The sequence below is a fragment of the Falco naumanni genome, chromosome 17 (genome assembly GCF_017639655.2).
Source record: "Falco naumanni isolate bFalNau1 chromosome 17, bFalNau1.pat, whole genome shotgun sequence".
NCBI lineage: Eukaryota > Metazoa > Chordata > Aves > Falconiformes > Falconidae > Falco > Falco naumanni.
The window spans coordinates 6749014-6774216 of NC_054070.1; the positions used below are offsets into that span (position 1 = coordinate 6749014).

The 25203-nt window shown below is 51.2% G+C and overlaps 2 protein-coding genes across 7 annotated transcripts in view; both read right to left on the bottom strand.

The window, feature by feature from the left end:
* Window positions 1-25203, bottom strand: part of CR1 (complement C3b/C4b receptor 1 (Knops blood group)) — a 74018-nt gene that overhangs the window by 25982 nt on the left and 22833 nt on the right. The window contains exons 18-40 of the mRNA XM_040616962.1: window positions 18693-18767; window positions 17953-18144; window positions 17121-17312; window positions 16799-16895; window positions 16548-16633; window positions 16040-16135; window positions 15286-15357; window positions 15055-15087; window positions 13926-13989; window positions 13640-13750; window positions 13188-13379; window positions 12828-12923; window positions 8891-9249; window positions 8404-8589; window positions 7025-7121; window positions 6220-6302; window positions 5102-5293; window positions 4494-4676; window positions 3760-3942; window positions 3534-3627; window positions 3108-3193; window positions 2034-2528; window positions 1548-1636 (exon numbers count right to left, since the gene is read on the bottom strand). Coding sequence (XP_040472896.1) covers window positions 1548-1636; window positions 2034-2528; window positions 3108-3193; window positions 3534-3627; window positions 3760-3942; window positions 4494-4676; window positions 5102-5293; window positions 6220-6302; window positions 7025-7121; window positions 8404-8589; window positions 8891-9249; window positions 12828-12923; window positions 13188-13379; window positions 13640-13750; window positions 13926-13989; window positions 15055-15087; window positions 15286-15357; window positions 16040-16135; window positions 16548-16633; window positions 16799-16895; window positions 17121-17312; window positions 17953-18144; window positions 18693-18767 — 3353 coding nt within the window. The remainder of the gene's footprint in view (window positions 1-1547; window positions 1637-2033; window positions 2529-3107; window positions 3194-3533; window positions 3628-3759; window positions 3943-4493; window positions 4677-5101; window positions 5294-6219; window positions 6303-7024; window positions 7122-8403; window positions 8590-8890; window positions 9250-12827; window positions 12924-13187; window positions 13380-13639; window positions 13751-13925; window positions 13990-15054; window positions 15088-15285; window positions 15358-16039; window positions 16136-16547; window positions 16634-16798; window positions 16896-17120; window positions 17313-17952; window positions 18145-18692; window positions 18768-25203) is intronic.
* Window positions 10382-18855, bottom strand: CD55 (CD55 molecule (Cromer blood group)). 6 transcript variants are annotated; one of them, XM_040616975.1, is made up of 15 exons: window positions 18693-18854; window positions 17953-18144; window positions 17121-17312; window positions 16799-16895; window positions 16548-16633; window positions 15941-16135; window positions 15286-15357; window positions 14677-14703; window positions 13926-13989; window positions 13640-13750; window positions 13188-13379; window positions 12828-12923; window positions 12032-12181; window positions 10981-11192; window positions 10382-10863 (listed from the first exon to the last, which is right to left on the bottom strand). In XM_040616975.1, the coding sequence occupies exons 1-15, from the start codon at window positions 18763-18765 to the stop codon at window positions 10859-10861; spliced, it is 1764 nt and encodes a 587-aa protein (XP_040472909.1). In that variant the 5' UTR covers window positions 18766-18854; the 3' UTR covers window positions 10382-10858. The 6 variants fall into 6 exon arrangements, with proteins under 6 accessions (XP_040472909.1, XP_040472906.1, XP_040472908.1 ...); XM_040616972.1 differs by having other exon boundaries at window positions 10382-11192; window positions 18693-18855; XM_040616974.1 differs by having other exon boundaries at window positions 10382-11192; window positions 12032-12139.

Below are 25203 nucleotides of genomic sequence, written 5' to 3' on the forward strand. Positions count from 1 at the left end.
GCCACGGAGGAGTAAAGGAAGGCTTTGGTTTGATGTGCACCTGCACCTGCTTTGGGTGCAGCCACCCACCAGTGCTGCTGCCAGCGCAGTGAGAGGCCAAAAACCTGCTTTTCCTCCCCAGCATCACAGCAGCCCCAGGGCATCCCGGTGGGATCCTGCAGTGGGACTAGGGGTGCACAGCACCACCTGGAAAAAGTCTTTTAAGTGCAAATTCAGACAGGGACTCCCTGCATCAGAGCCACCCCAGGCAGGTGGCATTTGAGCGGAAAGTGAAAAGGTTCACAAGCAGCAACTTTCTGATGTTTGGTGGCATCTGCCGAGACAGCTGCAAGTTCTGCATTCGGCACAGGCACCATCTGCTTGTGGACAAGCTCTGTTGCCCCCCAGCACCCACTCAGCTGGGTCCCTCCAGGGGCTGTCAGCCCCCTGAAGGCTTCGGCACTTCTAGAGAAGCGTTGAGTCACTGCGGAGACAGGAAGGGTGTTTCCGCAAAGTACTCACGGAAAAGCCTCAGCGTGATGCAGATAAGTGCCAGGGCAAGATCTTCAGTTGAAGTTTAAAACCAATTTTAGTACGTACAGGAAGAATCAGAATAGCAATTCTTTGTAATAACACTTTAAAATTTTTTTCTCTCTGGTAAAATTACTGGTCTGTAAGGATTGCTATTTGCACAATGGTTCAGGCTCACCTCGAAGTAACGGCTACATCTGTGGTTTTCTGTGAACGTTTTCAATGCTTTCAGTTCTCACAGATAACACCCAGCTTACACATCCTATTTCTGTCAGACAATTTTTATAAGTATGTATCACTCACATGAAGACATTCACCTTTAATCCTCTCAGCAGCAGCAGCAGCACTTTCCACCTCAAGGCACTTAAGAAACACCTGGATCCTGATCAGGACCAGGCACAACATGAGCTTCATGGGGCTGAGAAACTGAACACGTGGAGGTACCCGAAGCGCAGGGTTTTCCTGAGCCTTCTCTACTGCAGCGTGAAGGTCTTTGGCATCGCTACGATTTAACATGAGGATAACTGCACTTGATTTCTGAACAGCGTGGGTGGCAGAAAGCATCTCATCCTAACCCATCCCATCCTATCCCATCCCACCCCATCCCTGCGCATGAGTTGTGTGTCCAACACAGCGCGCAGCTGCTGCGGCTGCAGCCAAAGTGCAAGTGCTTCCCGGGCAGCAGCGCAGGGTCTGGGCTTTGTCATCCAAGGTCTGTGGATTGCTGCTTCAAGGCCAATTTCACAGGATGGAAAAGCAGAGCACTGAGATCAGCGTGATCAAGTCCAACAGGTCTACAGGTGCCTCGCCACTGTACCTGTTCCCTAATCTAGAGGTTCATAATCAGCATTGCCAGGAGGAGGGGGAAGATTCCTACAAGAATCAAATAAGAAACTTCAGTCTTCAAACATATTCAACTACCTCTTCCCTCCCTTGTCCCCTTTACCTTCCCCCCTCCTTTTCACAGCATGATCTTAAAGCAATATGACAGCAGACCCTAGTAGAAGGCTTTTAAGCCTATTTCAAGCAGAACATACAGGAAACAATAACGTAAAGATAGGCAAGATCATGGCACAGAGGTTCAGGAGTACGTATCGCTTACCAGCAATGATCATGTTCGCTCCACCTGGAAAGGAAGCAAGCAAAAATGTGGAACTCGGCACCCGTTCAGCATGGTTATTCATCAAACTACACAACATGCAGTGTCTCAAGCCAGAGCCAAGGCACAAGGAAGACAATTTAAGCACCACACAGAACAGGACCCCTGCACAGCCCAGCTCCACAGATGTTCATCTGTTAAAACCCAGATGGCTTTACCAGGATACGTTTCCACTAGCCTGTGAGTCCATACCACCACCTAATCTCGCTCTTTTGGCACTGGGTTTGAACTGAAGCTGTTTCAGGAATCATTGAAGGCTTACTCCTTAGCAGAACTATGTGATTTGGAGTCACAGAGGAAGGAAAGAACAGGTATTTTGAAGACAGAGAGGAAGTAGCAAGACTAGGCACAGGAGTTAAGTCACCTCTGCATTCAGGGGTAGGTTTGCTCCAGACTCCACGGTATTGCTGATCTGCTTTACAGTGAACAGAAGCTGGTCCAGCAAGGGTGAAGCCATCCTTGCATTTATAGACTACCACCGAGCCATGAACAAAGCGTGTGCCCTTCGTGCCATTGTGCATCCCGTTGTCAATTGTGGGGGGCTCTTCACAGAGAACGTTGGGGAATGTCGGCAAGAGTGGAGACAGAGAGGAGGCAGCAAGACTAGGCACAGGAGTTAAGTCACCTCTGCATTCAGGGGTAGGTTTGCTCCAGACTCCACGGTATTGCTGATCTGCTTTACAGTGAATAGAAGCTGGTCCAGCAAGGGTGAAGCCATCCTTGCATTTATAGACTACCACTGAGCCATGGACAAAGCGTGTGCCCTTCGTGCCATTGTGCATCCCGTTGTCAATTGTGGGGGGCTCTTCACAGAGAATGTTGGGGAATGTCGGCAAGAGTGGATGAGTAGTGCTCCTAACTGGAAAGGTGAAGAGGTGTGTGAGGAGAAGGAGGTACAGCCAAATGTCACGCGTCTAGCAGCAACTGAAAATCCTTTGAGCTTTACTGCTCAGGGCTAGACCTCAGCTACTGCCTGCTAGCCCCAACTTCAGGATCTCACCCCATGAAATGAGCCACTGAAATGCCTTATCAGGCTAGAAGTGTTTCAGCCATTTCTAGTTTCACAAAACACTACACACTGACTTCGTAACACCTCATTTCAGCATTATACCAAATTGAGAGGACAGAGTTCTAGCATCCAATTATCTTTACCTTTTGCTAGTAACTAGAGAAAGAAAACTTTCCTCCTGTGACTGTTTTTTTTTCCCTGTAATCTCTGCTCTTCCCTTGCTCCTGCCACTTTGTCAGCCTAATTTCTGAATCATACCAGAATATTGCACCTAAGGCCTCACCAACACGTGTTAGTATTGAAAGAATGAATTTTACACTTGATTGAATTAATAAGCACAAGGAAGAGCAGCCCAAGTCCACCAGCAAGGCAGCTACACCAGCACAGTCCCAAATCTTAACAGCTCCATGCAGGGTTTTTCCTTCTTACTTTCACAGCGAGGAGGTGCTATATCCCAATCAACTCCGTTCCCGGATACCACACATTTGGCAGAAGACGACCCCTTTAATTCATACCTAAAGAAAGAGAAGTTTAGGGCTTTCTAGAAGACATCCCAGAAAGGGTTCATCCCCTGCCTCCCCGCCACGGTGTGTAGGCAAGGTATTAACCAGAAGTTGCCCCCGCTATGAGATGGGGTCCGGCCATGCCGAAGCCGCTAAATAAGGGCACTAATAAGAGCTGAAGCAGTTCGCTGCATCACCAAGCACACGCGTGTTGCCACACGCTCATCTCACTGAAGTCATGATGTAGAGTTTCACTGGAGACTTGCACTGGGAAACCCAGGAGGGTGTTACTGCCTGTGATCCCCATCTTCTGATCCCCAAGTTGGTGCCTTTTAAGCAGTGATCCACTCACCCAGGCTCACATATGAATGTCACAACGGTCTCAAACAGGAAATTGGCTGCAATCACAGCCCCGTTTGCTAATGTGAGATGAGTGCATTGCTGTCCTAGAGGGAAAGAAAGCAACACGGGAATTACTTCAAACCCAGAGATGGGCACGACCCAGATTTCAGAGTAACATCTCAAGCATGCACAGATCACTCGCACAGTCAGGATGGGAGAGGAACAGAGATACTCACGTATACAGAAGTCTGGCTCTGCAGACCAAGTTCCATCGCTCAGACAAGTGACAACAGATGACTTTCCACTTGCCGTGTCATAACCCGGTTTACACCGATACCTCAATTCAGTTCCAGCAAGAGAGCTGTCACCCACAGTACTTATTAACTCAGCGAAAGAGAAGTGTGGAGCAGGACCACAGGCTAGAAATTGGAGACAAAAGCAAGGTTAGTTACAGAAGGGTCCCCAGAGGGTCTGTAGTAACAATAGCGAACTGCATGTTTTGGAGCACACAGCTTTTTTTTGTTTTGTTTGAATGTTAGTGTCTGGGACACAGTTTACATCCAACCCATTTAGGAAACAGCAGTATACGTCAGTTTGCTTAACTGGAGAAAAGGTGGAGATTGAGCAGCATCTCTGCCTCAGAGGCGCTCCTTCACTGACCAACCCACCGTGCAGGACCTCGACTCAGCTGAGCTCAGAAGCCAAGCATCCCCGACAGGTCTGGAAGCTGGTGAAGCCAGCTTGTCAGGTGTTGCCTCTTCTTTCAGTGCACTTTTGGACCATTTGCTGCTCACAAATAAACAGCTTCAGGTATAAACATGTGACTGGCCTGGGCTGCCGTGCTGAGGATGCATGCCAGCATGCTCTGCAAGGGTGTGACTACAAGTGCACAAGGTTCAGAAGCTGGCACGCTCAACAGCTCTTAGACCTACATCACGGCAATTGCTCAAGGAAATTAATTTGTACTCACTTGGGTCACATGTTGGCAGAGGTGGCTTCCAGGTACTGTCTGCTTCACAAGTCACTATATTGCTACCATTTAATACATGACCAGGATTACACTCAAAGACCACTGTATTTTTGTACGTGTGCTCAGTGCCAAAGCCGGATAACCTTTTCCCATTTTTCACTTCTGGATTTTTACATTTGACCACTGGAAGTGAAGAAAAGACAATAAGAATAAGAAGGAGAAGCCCTGCAGTGACACCAGAGGCATCGTGCGAGAAGCTTACCAAAGAACTGCTGTCCTTTCGCTTTGAGAGAGGCAGGTCCCCAGTGGGGTACAAATGCTCCATGAACAGAGACATCATTAAGAAACTGCACACGTGACAGCTTTGTTTTTCATTTGCAGGAAGCCCTGGGCATGGGTAGGGAGAGGGAGGCTTTCTGTGGGCTGAAGAATCCATTAAACCAAGCCCTGCCTCTCCGCACGACTTGGGAGACCACTGCGTTAGGCTTTTTGGGAATCCTTTTAGACTCAAATCAACCTCCTCACGGCTGGCAGCCCATTGGGCAAGTACAGAGGGAGAGGGATGAGAAACAAGGTCAAAAGAAAAAGGAGAGAAAGAAAGCAGCTACCTTTGCATTCAGGGGCTGGACTGTTCCATATTCCATTAAGGTTATCATTTGTCGTACAGTGAATCGTCTCATTTCCAATAAGAGAAAAACCCTGGTTACATCTGTAGGTTGCAGCCATGCCAAAGGTGAAATCTCTGTTCCCATCGGTGAGCTGCCCATTCTTGATCTCAGGAGGTGGGAAACAGGGAATAACTGCATGAGGAAGCAACAGCAAGAAAATGCAAAAACATTTCCATCAAATATGAAACTAGCTACTAGAAACCAAAAAAAAAAAATAAACCCCCAACTCCCCCTAGGGAAAAAAAAGCTAAAGAAAAAACAGGGAAGCAGCCCTAAAGCAATCATCTCAACCTGAAGTCTTGAATGTGCCTTTAAATTCTGAATGTGTTTCAGGATTTTTTTAAATGCAGAAATGGTAAAATGGCAAAATAGCATCTATCATCCAAGAGGAGATACTACAGAAGTTGCCTTCTTGAGGCAATAAATATGCTCTCACCAAGCAATTTGGGACCCTCACCTACTGGTGATGGCATTTCCTACCTTCATCACTCTAACAAGGATGAGGCCAGCACACCTGTTGTAGCAGCAAACCATCTAAACTAGCAGCAGCCGATGGTCAGGCCCATCCTACAGGATGCTAAAAAAACCCAAATAGCACCAACAGACCTCTTAGCATTTCTCTCCCCTTTGAAAATTGAGATTTTGGCTGTGCAGACATGTCTGAAGGTATCCCAGCCCCGGTCAAGCACAGCTCTTGATAAAAAAAATCAGCAACAGTTGCCTGACAGAAAAGAAACACGAGTGATGCCAGGTCCACGCCAGCCCGGCAGGAAGCTTGCCGTGTGCCTAGGCTGGGCAAGCCCAACAAGCAGCCACATCTCTGCCTGCAGAGCTGCTGCCAACATCCAGAGAGCTGCCTCAGTATTTAATTTTCATTCCCAGCTCACCAAGAGTGCTTGTTTGGGGAGGGGTAAGATGTTAAAGTCTCTTTGAAGGCTAATGTAATTTGCATTAGGTACCAGGCAAAAAGTATCCACCTGCTGTTCCCCAAATTACCATATATATACTGTATTAGCTTTGAGGAAGAGATGTACACAAAACATTTAAGATCTGCTTACTGTCACAGTGTGGAACGCTGCTCCAAGAAACTTCATTGCCGTCAAGTACACATTGTGCAGATGGTGCCCCAACTAATCGGTACCTAAGAAAAGAAAAGGTTGAATCTCTGAAAAAAGTGAAGGACAACTTGGGAAATTCAGCAAGTTGTACAGTTTCTAATGGTATTCTCTGGAGGAGCTGAACCCTAGGGGAGAGTCAGCTAGCCCTCCCATAAAACACTATTTTCTCAGTACCTAAAGAAATGCAAGATATGATGCAGTTAGAGGAAGCTTAATATTTGCACAAGGCTCACAGGAGCGCGGGCGAGACGGCATCCCCACCATCCCCACCCTGGCTCTGTTCAGCCCCGTGCTGTGTGGCCACAGACCCAAATAGCAACTTATTTTCTGAGCAGAGCTAGGTGTCACACTGACCGTACCTTAACCCTCTGCTCCCCTCTGGCCCCGCTCCCAGGACACCACAGCACTCTTTTCCCAAGACCCCTTCGCTAAGACATGGCCAGCCAGACCCATTGCACAACAGCAAATGCTGAATTACTAACGAGCACCGACAGGAAAGGAACAAAACCCTTGGCAAAGCAGCCGAAAAGCAATCTGCAAAGACCATGCTCTCATGCCTAGAAGATCATCTGTTTTGACAGCAACAGCAGGAGACCCCTATGGCTCCCCGCTCCAAACACCTCCAGCCGTGCCCGTGCTCACCAAGGAAAGACCCCCAGCTATTATGAAACTCCGAGTCTCCCATGGGTGCTGTCTCCCCAGTCTCTGCTCTGCCAGCTCACCAGGAGCCTGGCCCAACGCTTACCCTAAGTTACAGGTGAAGTTTATCATCGCCCCGAACAGGAGGTCGGTCGTGTAGTCAAATCCGCCGTTCATGATGTCCGGTGGACCACATGACTTTCCTGGAAGGGCAAAGGTGGTGAAAATTTAGTAAATTGATTACTGCTTATGAAAAAGCCTTTGTCTTCAATTAGGAATTGCTTAACTCGGACAGGGAGCTCAAGGACAACTTGAATGAGCAGCTGGGGTTTGTCCTGAGCCCCCCGAACAAGCAAAATGTGAGCGGGACCACCCAGACACTAATACTGTGTGAGCTGTGTCACGATGGTAACTCCGCTGCGCTCAAGTGTCTGGCCAACGTCCCTGGTGTGTTTTGGTTTTCACTGAGCATAAAGGCAGGCAAGCTCCGGGAGCGGGCCAGCAGCCTCACCGACGGGTGGACCGTGCTGTGCAGGAATTTTCCCAGTTACGAGAAACTCCCAGCACCGGAAAATTAACTCCACCACAGCCAAAACCAGGACACAACCTCTATAAAGCTCTGCAGTAACGAATTGGTGCTTTGCTCCTATTGCTCTGTTATGTTATTATGCACAATAACTAGTACTCTTTCTTTTTACCATATTGCATGCTATTTTCCTTTATTATATTGTAATATAATAAACTGCATTTATTCTTATATTTGATCCGGAATTCATTTTTGCTTGGCATCCAGTCAATCAGCAAAACAGTAAGGGATCAGCATGAGCTTTATTTTATAGCACCATAGTGAAATGCAGGTGCCAGTGCTGTTTGGTGCCATTACAGACTAATTGACCATTTACCAGGCACCTAAATTCCCTCATGAGCAAACAGCGCTTTCAAAACAGATGGAAAAGCCACATTAACTTCTGAGGAACTGGAAATTAAAATACAAATAAAAAGCAAGAAACAGCACAGCTAAAGCTAAGGACAAACTAAAGGAGCCAAGGTTCATGGGCTTACGGAGAAAGGAAACTGATAAAGAGCGAGGCGGGCTCAGGCAGAGGTGGGAAATGGTGTGAAGGAGAAGGGGACAAGGGGGGACCCCCTGATGGCCTTAGGGCCAGTACAGGTGCATTACATGGGGACAATGGACTCCCGCAGCCTTTTCCACACCGTACTTTGTTTCTTTGCAATTATACCATTTACGCTATATCACTAGATTATAAAGTAATTAAGCAGGACAGAGGTCACCTCCCAGAGCCTAACGTCAGCAGGCGGAAGGGCAGCCACCAGCAGACATGCAGCCAAAGCGCTCATCCTCACGTCCCCGAAAAACCACAGCCCAGGCAGCGCCCTGCTCAACGGTGCCGAACCGCCAGCGGGGTCCTGGGTGCAGCAGGACCCCCCTCTGCCACCCCCGGAGCTTGCCACAGGGGAACTCACCGATGCAGAAGTCAGGGTCCCATGACCAGAAGGAGTCGGGGCCACAGGTGACCACGGGGGACTTGCCCCTGGCCGTCGTGTACCCCGGGCGGCAGCTGTACCTCAGCGTGGTCCCGACGGCGTAGGACGGCTCCAGGGGCATGGGGGGCTCCGCGAAGGCAAACCGGGGTGGCTGCCCACACTCACCTGAGGGCAGGGGGTGATGGCTGGGGGGGGGTCGCCTTGGCCCTTCCCCACGCAGCCCCGGCCCCACGCCACCCAGCCCCCTTTCCCAGGCAGGCCCATCCCCACCAAGCCCCTTCCCCAGGCAGCTTTGCCCCCTTCCCCAGGCAGCTTCACCCCCTTCCCCGGGCAGCCCTGCCCCTTCCCCAGGCAGCTTCACCCCACGCACCTTCGCCCCCTCCCCCAGGCAGCCCTGCTCCTTCCCCACGCACCTTCGCCCCCTTCCCCACGCAGTCTTGCCCCCTTCCCACGCAGCCCCGCTCACCCCAGGCGCCAGGCAGCGCCAGCAGCACGGCGCAGAGCCAGAGCAGCGTCATGGCTGCGCGCGGTGCGGGCCCCGGTGCGGGTCCCGGTGCGGGCGCGGATGCCATATGCAGCCCTGAGCCGCAGCACAGCCCTTTCCGGGGCGGGCAGGGGCCGGGCCAGCCCCCGCTTCTTTGCTGCCTCCGCTGCCGCGGTGGGGCTGGGCTCCCGGGGCCGCTCCCTCCGTTACTGAGTAAGGAACGACGCCGCTTACAACCGGGAAAGAGCAAAAGAGGCGGCTGGTGCTGGGCTGGGGGCTCCCCTCGCTCCCCCCGGCAGCGCGGGGGTAAAGCTCTCCCGGCCCGGCCCCTGGCACGGAAGGGTTAATAACCCCTGAGCTCAGCAACCCAGCGCACAGCCTGTGTGTGTCCCGGGAGAGCCACCCCTGCGAGGGGCGCTTACCCCTGCGAGGGGCGCTTACCCCTGCGAGGGGCGCTTACCCCTGCGAGGGGCGCTTACCCCTGCGAGGGGCGCTTACCCCTGCGAGGGATGCCTACCCTTGCTCGGTGTCCCCCGCCCTACCCTTGGTCCTCACCTCGAGGGCAGCCCAGGGTCTTGCCTTGCTGCTGCACCGTGATGTGCCCTCCCCGTGCCTCCTCTTCCCTGCACCTCTCCATCAGTTAGGTGAGGTTCAGGGCATGCTGCGGGTACCACCGCTTGGCACCCCTGGAACAGCCCCTGTTGCCTCCAGCCCCCTGTTCAAAGGGACAATGAAAAGGGGACAGTAAGGGATGGGTGGCTATTGCCTCTCCTCAAAGCAATATCAGGACTGCACCCATCAGCACAAGCCCCCAGAAACACGCTGTGTCCCAGCCCGGTAACAAATACAGTATCAGAATCAGACAACTGCACAGCACCTTTCTGCCCTACCTGTGGCACTGCCTGTCCTTTGCCAGAACATCAATAAACACAATCTGTTGGCAAACACCGATAAAGCAGGAAGGCAATTTTTACAGCTTCTGTATTATCACTGTTGATTTTGCCCCCACGTCAAAACAAACCAAGGAGTACAGGCCCATAAACACCAAGCAGGGAGCAGTCAGCTTAATCCTTGAACTCCTTGCCAGAGCTGCAGCCTGGTACAGGAATACTCGGGGTCAGCTGAGGCAGGGTTATATCTGGAGAGGATCCACACCTTCCCCACACCGCCCCGGTACTGCCCGGGGTGGGGGTGGGGGGGAACGGACTCTGCTCCAGCCCCAGTGCCTTGCCTCTGTCATTGCGGTTCCCAGGAAACACTATCACAGTTCCCAGGAAGGGCCAGGCACATTGCTATGGACATGACAGCAGCAATTATCTGAGCAGCAGCAATTACCTGAGTAGTTGATTACATCCAGCAAAGAATGACATTGCAAAACCATTTCAAGTGCTCTGTGAGAAAGTTTCATTAGTAAATATGAAAAAAAACAACCATCAACCCAATGCCAACCCCAAGCCAGGATGCCATCATTGCTTATTTTGTATTCCTTTTATTTACAAAATGTTTCATTATAAATACTGCAATTGTTGCACTTTTATCTGTATGCTAGTAAAGGAACCTCAGTAAACAAGTACATTTTTTTAAAATACAAGTAGTACCTTTTATAATACAAGTAAATCTTGCAAGACTGTGCAAAGAGTGTGTTTACTTTGAAACTGTTTTCCCAGTGGGAAGAAACATTTACTGACTTTTTTTTAAACCCTCACTTTAAAAGCTACAAAAATAGTTTTGTTATACTAAACCAAACAACAGAGTAGGTATTGAACCACCGTGGAGCTGGATTTGAAGTATGCTTTGGTTTTCCTGCTTCTTTACAAAGAAATTCTTGATTGTGAAATCAGACACTTCAGGTGGCCTTATTGCATGTCAGGCGTCAGCCCTGACAGCGCCAGTGACCCCCCTGCCCTCCCGCCAGCCTCACGCCGATAAGAGCGCTATGGCTGTCGGCATTTATCCTGCAACAGGGAAATGAGCAATTAATTAGGGTTAGTCACCACGTGCTGCAGCCCCTCAGCTTTGCAGCCGCCGGTTTGTGGCCCCATAGCGTGGGTGTCCCCCGTGGGGGTCCCTACCGTTGGGTGCTGGGTGCTGGGGCTGGCACAGGTGTGTGTGGGTTGGCACCGCGCAGACGGGGCAGACGTGGCAGCTGGGGGTGCGGCGGGAGACAAGGTGAGCCAGGGTCCCCTCGCCGGCCAGGGGACACACGGGGCAGCTCGCCCTGTCGCTGTGGACAAGGGAGATGTGCAGCCGGTCGGTGCAGGAGGGGCAGACGGGACCCCACGGGCTGTGAAGAGAGAGCCAAGGGTGAGCCCTGGCGGGTTCGTGTCGGAAAGTGCTCCTCGCCGAGCCACGCCACACAGGCTCTGCCACCCAGGAGAGCTAGTTTCATTAACAGTTTCAAAGTTATGAACTTTTTAAACCCAAACAACTAGCGACTCATGAGTGCAGAACCAAAATGGCTCCTCCAGGGTTAGGGCTAAAAGCAAGTGGAACAAGCACATGAAATCAATGATCACTAAAAAGAAGTTCATACTTAAAAAGGCTAAAGCAGGCAGCTGCACGCCTCAAACCGTGTTTATTTTAACCAAATATTTGTTTGAATTTGCCTCTGCCAGTGATGACTCTTAAGCTTTGTGGGCAACTGCCAAAAAATAAGGGAGGCATAGGGCAGCTCTTTGCTCACCTCATGGCTGCTGTACCCCAAACAAAACAGCCATGCCTGGGGTGGAAAAAGCTCTCGGCAGCTAGGTGAACGGAAGGGTCTCTTACAGCACTCCGGCTCTTTGCTGCTTAACCGAAACCAGAGCTCCTTTGTGGGCCAAAGAAGACGTGAGGCTGAGCCAAGCGAGGGCAGCTGAGGAGCACAAGCTGATTCAGACATACCAAGAAAACTATGCCAGCATCATCCGGATAAACCCCGCACCAGTTTCACCTCTCTGCTTGCAAGCAGGCACTGTGCTTTTCCTCTGATTCAAAGCTATAAGCAAGCGGAACTGACATTTATGTGCCTCCGTCATTTTTTTATTCCAAGCGAAGCGGTTAACTCAGGTTTGAGGATGCTCGGCGCACACCGCGGTGCTCGATGCTGAGAGGAGCTCCCTGCACCGGCCGCATCGCACTCACCTCTCGTCCTGCCGGCGGGGCCTCCCCGGCCGCCCCCCAGGTGTTGCGCTGTCACACTGGCCAAGGTGGGCGCGCAGCCAGTTCTCACAGATGGGGCAGATGTGGTGGCTGCTGTGGAGAAGCATCGCTGAGGTCCTATGTTGAGTCCCTCTAGAGAGACTCAAAAATCACCGTGACGCTCAGCACTGCCAGCTTCCCCAGTACTGAGGTGCCGTCCCAAGCAGGATGGAAACCTGGAGTCAGCTCTACCACAAACCTCCCCCGCTTTGCTAAAAGGGATGAGGTGTTTCTTTGCTTCTCCTGAAACACACTGTTTCATAAATCCGTACCCTCCTTATAGCTAGACCCCCAGTTCCCAGCCTCACCCCACGAAACCTGCAAAGCCAATTACGCCTCCGACGCCTGTTGCTCCCCCAGAGCAGAGGAGGAGCAGAGCGGGCAGCTCGGCATTGGCACGGGAACCCTCCAGGCACTGTGGTGTGCAGCACAACACAGTAAAGGAACAGGAGAAACACGCGCACGTGCGGAATGCCTTTTAAAAGCACTGAAAGAACAAAGCATAAAGATTGCCCAGAGCTCCCTCGTGTTAGGGGAAAAAAGCAGAGCCATTAGTGTTTCAAAAGTAATTAAATGCTGTAATACTAAGCGGAGTGTCAAGACAGGAAAGAGGTGGGAATGAGCAAGGAGGGGTGGAACATCCTTATTTTCTGCTTGAATAAATACAATTCTACTCTACTCTAAAACTACTTATTCAAGGCCACCGTGGCATCCGCGTATTTTTGAGTGGCAGACAGACCTTTCATGGTTCGAGGGCTGCTCCACCTTGCTCCACTCCGAAACAGCTTCTCCTGTGCGGTCACCCCCCAGCACCTCTGCAGCCTGGGCGGGAGAGCTGAGCGCAGAGAGAGAGAGAAGACAGCCTGAACCCAGCTGAAGGCATGGCCCTCCGGGAATGACTGCTGCCCGGCGGAACCGCTTTTCTTCTAAACAGCGCATACCTTCCACTGCCAAAACTGAACTTAAAGGAACCAGAGGAATCCAAACTGCAAATCCTGCCCTATCCGCGCACAGATGCTTTCTCCCCTGCAAGAAGCACCCCTTCCCCCCATTCTGCTCCACGCGGACCCAGGAGCAAATGCCTGGTCGGTCGTGGTACCTCGTGCCCGCTGGGCTCTGGCTGTCCCTGCCGTCGATGCTGGGGATCAAGTAGGTGGGCGGCGTGCCGGGCTGGGTGCTCAGCCAGTCCTCGCAGGTGGCACAGCCGCGGTGCGGGGGCTCGGCGTGGGGGGCCAGGGCGGCGTGCAGCTGCCTCTCGCAGGTGGGACACACGTGGCAACTCGTTGTGTGGCTGCAGATGAGAAAGAAGGGGGAATCCCTCCTGCTGAGCCCCCAGAGCAGCCACCAACACCAAACCCTCCCGTGAAGCAGCTGCTGCCTCTTGGGCGGGCGGCACATCCCTCGCATCGGCAGAGGGCTTGGTGTTTTAGAGTCAAAGACTGCAGGAGGATGTGCAGTCAGGCATGGCAAGGTTTGTAGCTAGAAATAACACCAGGGAGATCCGTGGGAAGAGTGGCACAAGCTTTTGGGCAGACGAACAAGCAAACCTACCAAAAATAGGAACTCCACAGCAAGGGCTGCTTCTCATCATCTGGTCCTTTTGGATGTGTTGGTGGATCCCTTCCCTTCATCTCGTGCTTTTGTAAATCCATATCGTAAGACCTGAAGAGACAGAAAGGAGAACACTCGTAGAATAAAAAGCAACTTAGCAACATGGAAAGACAGTAACAATTGTGCAAATATATACTGAAGGTAATTACCTCAGAGCTTAAAAGGAAATACTCAGTTCTCCTTAGAGAAAGTTATGATTTATAGGGAGTAGCTTAGGCTCACTTACTGGATTTTATTGTCGTTGCACCTCGTGATGATCCCAGCTAGAATTCCAAGGGCTACTAGGAGAACTAACAAACAAAGAAGAAAAAAGAAAAAAAAAACCAACAACAAATAAACCCAACCCAAAATAAACAACAAATTTGGTATGTAATTCCAGAGAAATACTGCAGTTTGGTAAAAGACGGGCTGCAAAATTCTCTGCTCCGGGGCTGCCTGTCACCACACAGAAGCCCCCCCTCAGCCAGAATAACGCACACCCCCCTCTTGTGTCTCTGAACACAAAGCACAGAAACCACGAAGTGTGGTGCCATGCTGAACTTGTTGAGGGTGTGATCCTCATTTATTTAGTGTTTTTATAGACAGCCCCCTTTTGTATTTTAAACGCGTTCACCATTTTTAGTACTTGAACTTTTTCATCACAAGGATGTTCCGAGCTTCACTAATCTCTTATCTTTTGAAGCACGCCAAGCCCTTTTAAAGCAACTTTATCAATTCAAGAGGGACAGGGTGTACAGTTTTTGGTTGGCTTCTTACAATGACTTCTTTGGATTCTTCCATAGTAAGACACAGACAATCTGTCCAGTTGCTTGCAACGCTGCTGCGTTACCCAGCAGCAGAGAAATCCCTGAATCCTGACCAGAGCACTCAGTACCAGGGGTAGCGAAATGAATAACCAAACCCACCAACTCCAGGTATTTAACAGCAAATAACAACTTAGGCTTAGGAAAGTATATTTTCTATTTTAAACTACTTACCAATGCAACTTGGGATGAGGATACTCACTAGAGAAGAAAATAATGAAACACGTTAAAAAAATGAAGCCAACAATGCTGATAACTAAACAAGGAAATTCCTAAGTCTATTCCCACAGAACAACATTATTCAAACCCAGATAACCATAAAGCTGCTGAGAAGACAAAATGCTATAAAACAACCTGTCATCAACTACTACACACATCATTACACGCTGCTGGAGTCCACTGGAGTCCCTCACTCCTCCTCTCTCCACTGAGAGAGCTGAGGTCCGTAGCTCCAGGCTGCTCCACCCTCAGCAACATCCAAATACAGCCAAGATAACGTCAGCGGTTTCTACTGAGCTGCTTGGCTGCACAGAGGGAGTCAAAAATCCTCACCAGCATCAAAAATCCTACCCCGTATCATGTCAGCTGAGAACAGAGAGAAAAGGGGATTAGGACAGGGAGCAAACCTGAGCAGTCCCTTAGAAATGGGAAGATGGACCCACCAAAAGGAATGAAGAAGGCACAACAGGAGCAGAAAACCAACAGCACGTGGAGTGCCCAGTCTGGGTGCAACTACAGCAATTACAAGGACTCTGAGGCTGAATGCCTTTCCTGAATTCTTACCTAGCCAGTAAGGATTCCCTCCTATCTTCTCTTCCGAGGGTTTAGTTTGGTTTGTCGCTGCTGTAGTGCTAACTATAGAGAGAAACAAATAAAGGAAAATGACTCAAAATTATATTTCATATAATTCTCCATTTATACAGAATATATATAATACTTCAGTGAGGAGTAAATGTAGCATGAGCAGGTGGCTTGTGCATCTGTGGCTACAACAGCGAGAGCTGTGGAAGAGTCACACAGGGACCTGCTGGTGACAATACAGCCCTTAAGGACAGAGGGGACCCTGCTGTCCCGCTTGGCCTGGGTGTTGTTGGACATCAGATACAAATCCCTTCTGGGGTTTAGTCCACCAGCTTTGCAATTACTGATACACTTCACACATTGTTAATTAAAATTCTGCTTGTTCCTCTTGGAGAGAAAATGTAAACCTGTGTGCGGCTGTGCTCATGGCGCTCCCAGCAGAGCTGGGCATCGTGCAAAAGCACAGACCTGCCAACCATCGCTGCTGAAAGCAGATGCTGCTCCCCTGGAAACAACGCCTACGGGAATGCTGACCAAACTGGAGCCCTTCCCTTTCTAAGAGCAGGGAATTAGGATTAATTAACTGCACAGCAAGAAAAACTGCTCGAGAACAAGATGATTATCCAGCAATGCCCACCCCTGCATTCGGGAGGAGACCCGCTCCAGACGCCATCGACCTGGTTTTCTGTTGTACAATGAAGAGTTTCATTTCCCACAAGCTGGAGCCCAGGCTCACACATGTACATCACCACCGAGTTGTACGTGAACTCCTCTGTACTGCTGCCGTTATGCATCCCATTGGGAATAGCTGGAGGCGGAGAACAAGAAATAGCTGGGGGAGAAAAAGAAAAAAAACTGAGCAGGTGACCTCTGGGATGCTCTTCTCCACGCTGTGAAAGGAGGAAAACCCAAGGGCCACGTTGCACCCATCACAGGGGCTGAAGCGGGAGCACTGGCCACCCTCTCAGCACCCAGATATCTTCAGGTGCCTCCCAGCCCGCTGTCCTGTGCCCACAGTGCCACGGCAGCCCGAAGGGACACCGAGGCCACGGGGCTGGTCACTGGTGTCCGTCCTTCACGTGCAGAAGGCATCAGCGATGCTCCTGGCTAATCCCTGCTTTCATCACACCAGCTCTCTCCCTAACAGAGATACTGCCCTGACTTCATTTAGTCAAATCAACACCCAGTGCAGTATTTCCGAGTTGGAATATCTGGTATTGCCAGGCAGGCACTGCACAACTTACCCTGACAAGCGGGAAGCTGGCTCCAGCCCACTTTACTTCCCCTTATGGAACAATGGATGATCCGTGACGCTCCCTTCAACGTGTACCTGCAGGGGTGAAAGGCACAACCCAAACGAGTCTGTCGTCACCAAGCCAGAATATGTCACCCCACAGAGGTGCCAAGGACTCGACAGGCAGAGCCCTTCATCCCAGCTCACACACCAGTGGCTCTGGCCAGGTGACTGGGACGCAGTGGGCAGCTTCACACTCACCCACGGTTACAGACCACCTCTGCCCTTGCACCGAACAGGTGATCAGTTGTAATAACTTTGCCATATTCTGGATTTTCTGGAATACCACAAGATTTCCCTAGAAAAGAGTAAGATTATCCTTAGGACACTACAAGGATAGGCAAAAATGCCAGAGACAAACTTTTCATGATAGTATGGCAACGTCAGACCAGGCATCTGATGATATTTCATGCTAAAGGTCATTAAAAAATAGCAATCCTGAAACACAAGCACTTGGAACACAGTGCTGCGGTGCAGCTGTGGGAGGATGCTGGAGCAAATGGAACAGCAAGGAGACACTCACTCCGACACAGCTCGGGAACTTCTGACCAGCTTAAATCATCTAGACACATGCTGGTGGGGAGCTGGGCCGTGGTATTCTCGTAGCCTGGGCGACAAATATACCTCACAGTGACGTTAACAGCATAAAAATTCTTTATTTCATCTTCTTGCGATATTCTAGCGAAGCGCACACGTGGTGGGCTGAGACAGCTACCTAGCAACAACAAAGATGACCAAAGCGTACTGTTACAAAGCAAAAACAACAATATTTTGCATTCAGCTACGTATAAACACATACCCAAGCGATAACGCGCAAGCTGCCCTAAGAATATGAATACCCCAACTTTAAAGAAGGTGATCAGTAATTTGTGTAATTGAAAAATATCCCTAGGTGACTATTTAACGACAAAAGCTTTTAAACGTTAAAATTTGCTCTTTTTCGATCAGTCACAAGTGCAGTGCTTAGCTCCCTTGCCAATTCCACCGATGAAGTGTTTGAGGTGGGGAAGTGCAGGCAGCTCGCACCACGGCGGTTTGCAAAGCCCAGCACCAACCCCCCCCCCCCCCCCCAGTGAACGCTCGCGCCAGCAGCCGCTGTGCCAGCGCTGTGCCACTGTGGTTCTTTCCCGTGCTTCCCCAAGCTGATGATTCATCTTTCTTAACACCCAAACGCCAGTGTGTGGCTCGAACAGACTAAGCCGGGTTAGGAAAATGGGGCTGTAAGAGGTTCTCTGACAAGCAACTTCACCTGGTGTCCCTCTGGATGAGGAAACTTGAAGGAGCGATTGCTAAAGCAGCTCTCCCAGCGGCGTGCATCGCCGAGCAGCTCGTTTCAGAGAAAGTGAAATACTTACGGCCACAGAACTCCGGGAGGTTGGACCACTGGGAGTTTGTAAGGCACTGTATCGTATCTGACAGCAAGGGGCGTTTAACGTAACCCCTATGGCAGCTGTACGTTATTCTGGAGCCGACGCTGAAGCTTCCCTGATGCTTAGAGTCCTCTGGGGGCTCCGCGTGGCTTATGGTTGGCAACGGCCCACAGTCACCTGTGGCAAAATAAACCTGGATTTAGCGGGGCTCCTGCTGCCCTGCGCAGGGCGCAGCACGGATGCACACGCAAAGTCCGCGGGAGAGCACGGCACACGCACCCCTGACACACACTGCGGAGCGGAGCACACACAGGTGAGCACATGCACGCAGAGCACATGCATGCACATGGAGCACACAAACGGGCATGTGCACACATGCACATGGGGTGGGCACAGACACAGGGCACCCACAGAGAGCACACACATGGGGCATGTACACACAGGGCACATATATACATGAAGCACACACACATGGGGCACACGTATACATGGGGCACACACACACAGGGCACACATACACATGGAGCACACACACAGAGCACGCACACACGGGGCACATGCACACACGGGACACACACACTCAGAGCACAGACATGCGGCACATGCACACAGGGCGCACACACACAACACATGGAGTACACACGCACAGGGCACACACACGCACACGGGCACACGCAGGGGTGCCAGGGCTCACCGCGCGGCCCCCACCCCTCCCGTGGACTCACCCCACGCCACGGGCGGCAGCACCAGCAGCACCAGCAGCGCGGGCAGGGGCGAGCGGCGGCGCCCGGAGCCCATCGCTGTGGGGAGCGGAGCGGGACCGGGAGCGGGAGCGGAGCGGAGCGGGCAGCCCGGCACCGCCCGGCCGGCCCCACCCGGGGCTCCGGCCTCCGGCGCGGGGGGAGCGGCCCCGGCAGTGGGACGTACAGCCGGGAGCGGCGCCGCCCCCCGGGCCTGCACCCCCCCGGCTCCCCCTCCCTCCATCCCGTCGCTGGGAAACCTCCCGCGCACCGCCCGTCTGCAGCGCGGGGGGGCTCCGCGGGGGATACAGCGGAGGGGGGGATGCAGCGCGGGGGGGGGATGCAGCGGGGGGGGGGGATGCAGCGCGGGGGGGGGATGCCGCGCGGGGGGGGGATGCAGCGCGGGGGGGGGATGCAGCGCGGGGGGGATGCATAGCGGGGGGGATGCAGCGGGGGGGATGCATAGCGGGGGGGATGCGGGGGGGGGGGATGCAGCGGAGGGGGGATGCAGCGGGGGGGTTGCATAGCGGGGGGGATGCGGGGGGGGGAATGCCGCGCGGGGGGGATGCATCGGGGGGGGGGATGCAGCTGGGGGGGGATGCAGCGAGGCTCTGTGGAGCACAGCCGCGGCCTCAGCCGCTCCTGTGCAAGTCTCTTCTCTGCACCTTCCAGGAAAGACACCAAAGGAAAATAAAATGAAAGAGAAAATACAATTTAAAATAAAATTAATAATAATTATATAGATATATATAAAACCTCAAATAAAATAAACCAAAATAAACCACAAAAAGGGCAGCACATGGGTCTTGCCCGCTCCAGCGGTGAACCCTGCAGCACGCCCCACACCAGGAGCGTACAGCAGGTCCCATGGGTGCCCCAGCGCTGGCCCTGCTGCGTGCAGGACGAGAGCTGCGCCTTCATGGGCGCCTCCTGCCCTCTCTGACAGCATCGGGCCCAGGGAGCCCAGCACGGGGGCACCAACCCCCTGCCAGGCCCCCTCAAACTGCCTTCAAACGTCACCTGCCCGTCCCTGTCCCTAGGAGGAGACCTGGGTGAAGGGAGGTTTTCCTACAAGAAGAGAAGAAGCCGAGGGCCCCCCTCCAGCCCGCGGGGTGCACAGGAGCCCAGAGGGCTGTAAATCAGACCCACCTCAAAGCTGCTAATTGAGCTGCTTCTGCCAACACCTGCGCACAAGACAGGGCAATGGGGATACCAACATTTCCACTGTAACTCTCCTAGTTAAACACAAAACTCCTCGAACGAGAGGCTGTGCTGCCTGCCGAGGTCAGGGGTGTCCTCGGGCATGGCCTGGGCTCTGTGCCCACGGGGGAAAGCAGGGCTGGTCTGGGATCGCTGCCTGGGGATGCGGGAAGAGCCAAAGGAAAGGCTGAGGCGATGATACTGTCAGGATGTGCCACCCCACCCTGAGGAAAGGGCAGCCAGCAGCAGCCTGCCCTTGTTATCCGGGAAACAGTAACGTTTCCACTAAGAAGCTCAAAATCACCCCCACCCCCCTCCCCCCATTTCATTTTCCAATACAATTTAAGTTCCAAGCAGATGTAAGTAACAAAAGCATTTGCAATGAGGCCAAGAGGTGTTTTCTTAAGGGAGGGAATCAAGCAGCTTCGATAACACATTCCTTTAAAAATACTTGTGAACACATTGACAAATCAGGTGGTGATATCTGAGCCACATATTTTTATAGGTCACTGCCCCTCTCAGGTCTGAATTGGGGTGGTGGCTGCAAAATTCAAAAGAAAGTTGCTAACAGGGAAAAAAAAATAATGCTTTAAATGCTGAGGAGTTCTCTTGTAATAGCTCACAGCAGCAAGCTCAGCACGGGCTAGCAAGGTGTTGAGAAGGTTTTGGCAAAGACTTCTTTTAATGTCGAGTCTCCTCTGTTCACCCGTGCATCGGAAGAACCAACTGCTGTAGATTCAACTCTGTGACACCCCCTTGCTAACAGGGTTCAGATTTACCCCTTGAACCAGGCTGCCTAGGAAAGCAGGAGGCACCTCTACCTGCCGAGACCACCAGGCTCAGACCACCCGTCCCCTGTCTCTCTGCCACCCACATCTGCTGTCCCAGTTTGCCCTGTATTGCCCCAGTAACTGACCAGGCACCGAAACCTCCCGCTGAGGCGCTGCCCCAGCAGCTGAGCCCTGCGATTGCCATCCTGCGCCTGCTCAGCTGGAGCTGCCGGGGGGGCTCCGCTTTATCTTGCTCCGACATCCCTTCCCCGTGCTGCAGAAATCAGGCCAAGCAGATGGCAACGGCAGAAGTGGAAGCACGTAGAGCGAGGAGCCTGACCCGTGCTGCTCCATGCCCCTGCGCTGCCAGGCTCCCACTGGAACAGCATGATGTTTCCAGCAACACCAGGGGTTGACCTGCCAGAGCTGCTCTTGGGCTTTCCATGGAAACCTGGCCTCGGCTCCCTGCCCGCTCCCACGAGCTCCTGCCACCCCCGCGCAGGGCAGCAGCCTGGGATGTGGCCCACAGCTCCCAGAGCCTTGCTGGGGCCGACCCCAGGCGCCAGCGGGCTGAGCTGGGAAGCCGGAGCAGAGGGGCTGCAGAGCTCAGGACCAGGGTGGCCAAACAGGATGAAGGCCAATCGCCATCGCTCCAGCTTTCATTTTCAGACCACTTACTAGAAACACATTCCCAAACATTACTGCATACGTTTCCTTCCTTTCTTTCTTTCTTTCCTGTTGTGGCTTTTTTTTTTTAAAAAAAAAACCAAGTTAAACGTGCATAGGAAGCCATTGAGAAAATAAATAGGAATGCTGATAAAGAACTGATCAAATCTGAATATTGCCAAGCTGTGCCTAAAAGCAGATACCTTCTTGAAAAGAGCACAAAATAAGAAAAGGGAACAGCGGGCAGCTGAATTCACAGGTTATCCTTTATAAATGATTATCATTTATTACTAAATGAAAATAAAATCCCAGAAAGGCTTTGGGAGCTTTAGCATTCGGTATAGGACAAAGGTGGTGAGCAGCCAACACCGTAGACTTGACATTTCCAGTCCCTCTGTTGCACTGGGACAGCACCGGAGAGTGCACTTCGCAGTTACTCCTCTGTGTCTGCATGTAGCCTGTGCTCACAGCCTGCAGCGTCACAGAGCTGCCTTCCTCTGTCTGCAAGGCAGAAGTAGCTCCGTTACAGCAGGAGATGAGCAGATATAGCCAGACCATGCGTGGCTGTTATCTTTCATGTAGTCTGAGCAGAAATACAAACTGCAAAGAACTTGTGTCTGATACAAAAAAAAAAGCTTTTGCTAAATCAAGTGCTTAAAGTACTGAAGATAGAAAGATTGTCATTCCATTTAGTGTGCAAAGCAGGATGATTTCCTAAAATAAGTTTACAGTTTTGCAAGATGGGGAAGTCGGTATTTTGCTGTTGGCACAACCCCGCTGGCAGCTGCCGTGGGCGTATCTGTCACTGGCCCAGGCTGCAGCCAGAGATTCCTGGGGTGTGGAGGGAGCAGCTCAGCGGGGCGCTGGGGGTCTCCGACAGTCCGTCCGTCCCGGGAGTCTATTTACAGGGATTGCTTTGCCAGCAGCTCCGTGTTGCTAGCAAAAAAGGAAATCTGTGGTTGTGGAAACACCGAGTCAAACTGGTTGTGACATAACCGAGTTCTGTCAGCAATTCTGCAGAAAGCCTGAGGCGGTTCTGAGAAACTGCAGCTTCCCACCCCCAGCCTGAAAAAAGGCTGGCCTGATCAGTAAGGAATTATAATTGGATTCAGGGTGTAAGGAGAAAATTGCTGAAAAAGGAAAAAATCAGATGGGAGAAGCAGCTATGGGAATTACCCAACTTTTGCGTAAGTAATTTTCAATCTATTTCTTGGAACATTAAAACATCTCACAATTAAAAATATATATTTTGTACATGTAAGGTGGGGCAGACCTGATCGAGCTTATTCTTTGTTATAAAGGGAAGTGTAAGAGTCCTGACAAGTACAACCATTGCGTGGGGCGCCTCAGGAACAGAACGTGGCGCCCTCCTGCACGCCTCCTGCTTACAGCGCTAATTCTCTTTAAAAGATAATGATATACTTAGATCGGCGGGATCCCATTTCACCGCGTGCCTTGTCTACATCTGCAGTGAGATGACGGGAAGAGCAGCACACAACAGTTGTTGTTGTGACTATGCAAGGGAAGTGCAACTGCCACCTGCCAGGGTTTCGTCCACAGGGGGGTCCCTTGGTCATGGTGTCACTGAAGGAGAGCAGCCCCATCACAGATAAACTGCTTCAAAGCTACAGATAAATCTTCCCATGCACTTCCCATCGTGCTTCCCATGGGATGTACACACAGCCTGGGGGAAGGAAACACCCAGGCAAAGACTGGCCCGGCTGTAGTTTCAAAGAGAGTTAAGTTTTCTATTAGAAGATTCTTGCTCAGATTTTTGAAAACCCACCCAGTCTGGGGTGAATTTTAGCATTGCACTGCAGAAAGGCCCAAATCAATTCCTTCTTCAAAGCCTCAAGGCTGGTTTCAGGTGTTGTTCCTTTTCCCCCCACCTCATCCCGTGCTCCAGCCTTCTGGCACCGAGGGACTGGTCTTACAGGACCCAAGTTTTGGGGCAGCGGAGCCAAATTCCTGAAGCACAATGCAAAGTGGCATTTCCCACACTTGAGGCTGCATGTCAAGCTGCTGCTTTGATACGATCTCCTTAAGATGTGCCAAGTATGACAAGAGTAAAAGAAAGAAAAGCCAACAGGAAGAGATCTTTAACTCAATCTTCATTCTGACATTAGATAATAGAGCCGAGTAGAAACTTCTAGGCAGAAACAAAGGATGAAGTTTTCCCCTTTCCTTCCATGTTGTATCATCTAGGATGCTTCTAGCCTTCATTTGCTCCTACTGAGGGCACAACATCACCAAATATTTCCTTTAAAGCCTGCAAAACCCTTCTTGGAGCCCTTTTCATACACTGACACCACTGCCACATCTTTCCTACAGACACTTCCACAAGCGCCCAACCATGCAGCCCCGTTACCCACCTTTAGCCCCACTAGTGAGGTTCTTGGATTCTTTCTTTAGCAGTCCAGTCAAATACCTTGGGCTTTTGGTCCCAGCCACCAGCCTGTCAATGCTAGCAGCTTGGAACAAACCCCGCCTTTGAGAAATGATGGCGCAATGGGGAAAATCCCTCCTGGCCACGCTGGACATACACAGGGGCATTTCTGGACCTGGATTTAACCACCAGCCTCATCACGTTCATGTTACAGCCCTAGGCTGTGCAGATACACGAACAAAACCCACCACCACAGGAGTGACAATTTTTCTGCTGTTGACCCAAGAGATGTGGCTCAGGGATGGGGGAGTCCAGCTTGACCCTGACACCAGAGAAGTGCTTTTCACCAGCCTCCAGCTGGGTAGCGAGACCCTCTGGTGAGCGTTTTGCCTTTATTGCTTACAATTAAATGCTTCTAGTTCCCTCTCAGACATAGTTTCCAACACAGCTGACACTTACCCTTTTGTTATGGGTAAAATAACCTTTTGCAGCGGGTGGGGAACCTGTTGTAGCAGCACTTCTGCCATGTCCAGCTCCTTCTGGCTGCCCACGACCTCACTGATGTGGAACAAGATCAGCATTAGTGACCTCACCGTCGGAACGGGGACAGAAGCCCCAGCACTCTGAAGGTTACGTGGTACAAAGGTATCTCTTGCTTTTCAATGTGGCAAAGATTGAGTTAAATGGAACCTGTAGTAGCACGATGGCAAGGAAACAATTGATAAATGAAAATACGTTTCATAAAAAGCAAAGCTTTTGTAAGAGGAGGAGGTCAGTACAGTCAAAGCCGAGCTTTGAATCAGATGCCCAACCAGTGAAAAATACAAATTATACAGAGAAAAACTATAGAAGAAAAGACTACAACAAAAAAAAAAAAAAAAAAAAAAAAGAAAAAAAGAATCACTCACTTCCACAAAATGATGCAACTTTGGACCGTTTTAAGTTTTCAAAGCAGCCAGCTTGGGGGAGGATGCCAGAGATCCCCGTGTACTTTGGAAGACACATGAATGCTTGGCTGGTCCCAGGAGAATAGTAGCTTTGGGTTTTGTACAGAGGTAGAACAAATCTGAAGGCTGATTTAGCACAATTCCTGGACACTGACGAGAAACATGGGGGCGGGGGGAGAAAACTCCAGGTGTAGGACTGGGAGTAAGCAGGGAGTCCCATTGATGAGTTCCCCTCAGCTCCAAATGAGCCTCCAGGACTGACCTGGTGTCTTGGAGATGGAAGAAGAATGGGAGAAGGAGATGGTATTTTGGAGTGCCTTTTTATAAAGGTTGAGCTTCATTTCCCAGGTCAAAGCCTTCTTAGATAGCTGGATGCCATTTCCACGGGATCCTGAAAGAATGAAAATCACGGTGTGAAATTCATTAAATGGATTTTTCATAGAAATGTGATAAGGAGCAAATTCAGTTGGGAAACGTGGGACTTGATTCAATATAGAATCATTTTGACTCACTTTGGGGAACAGGAC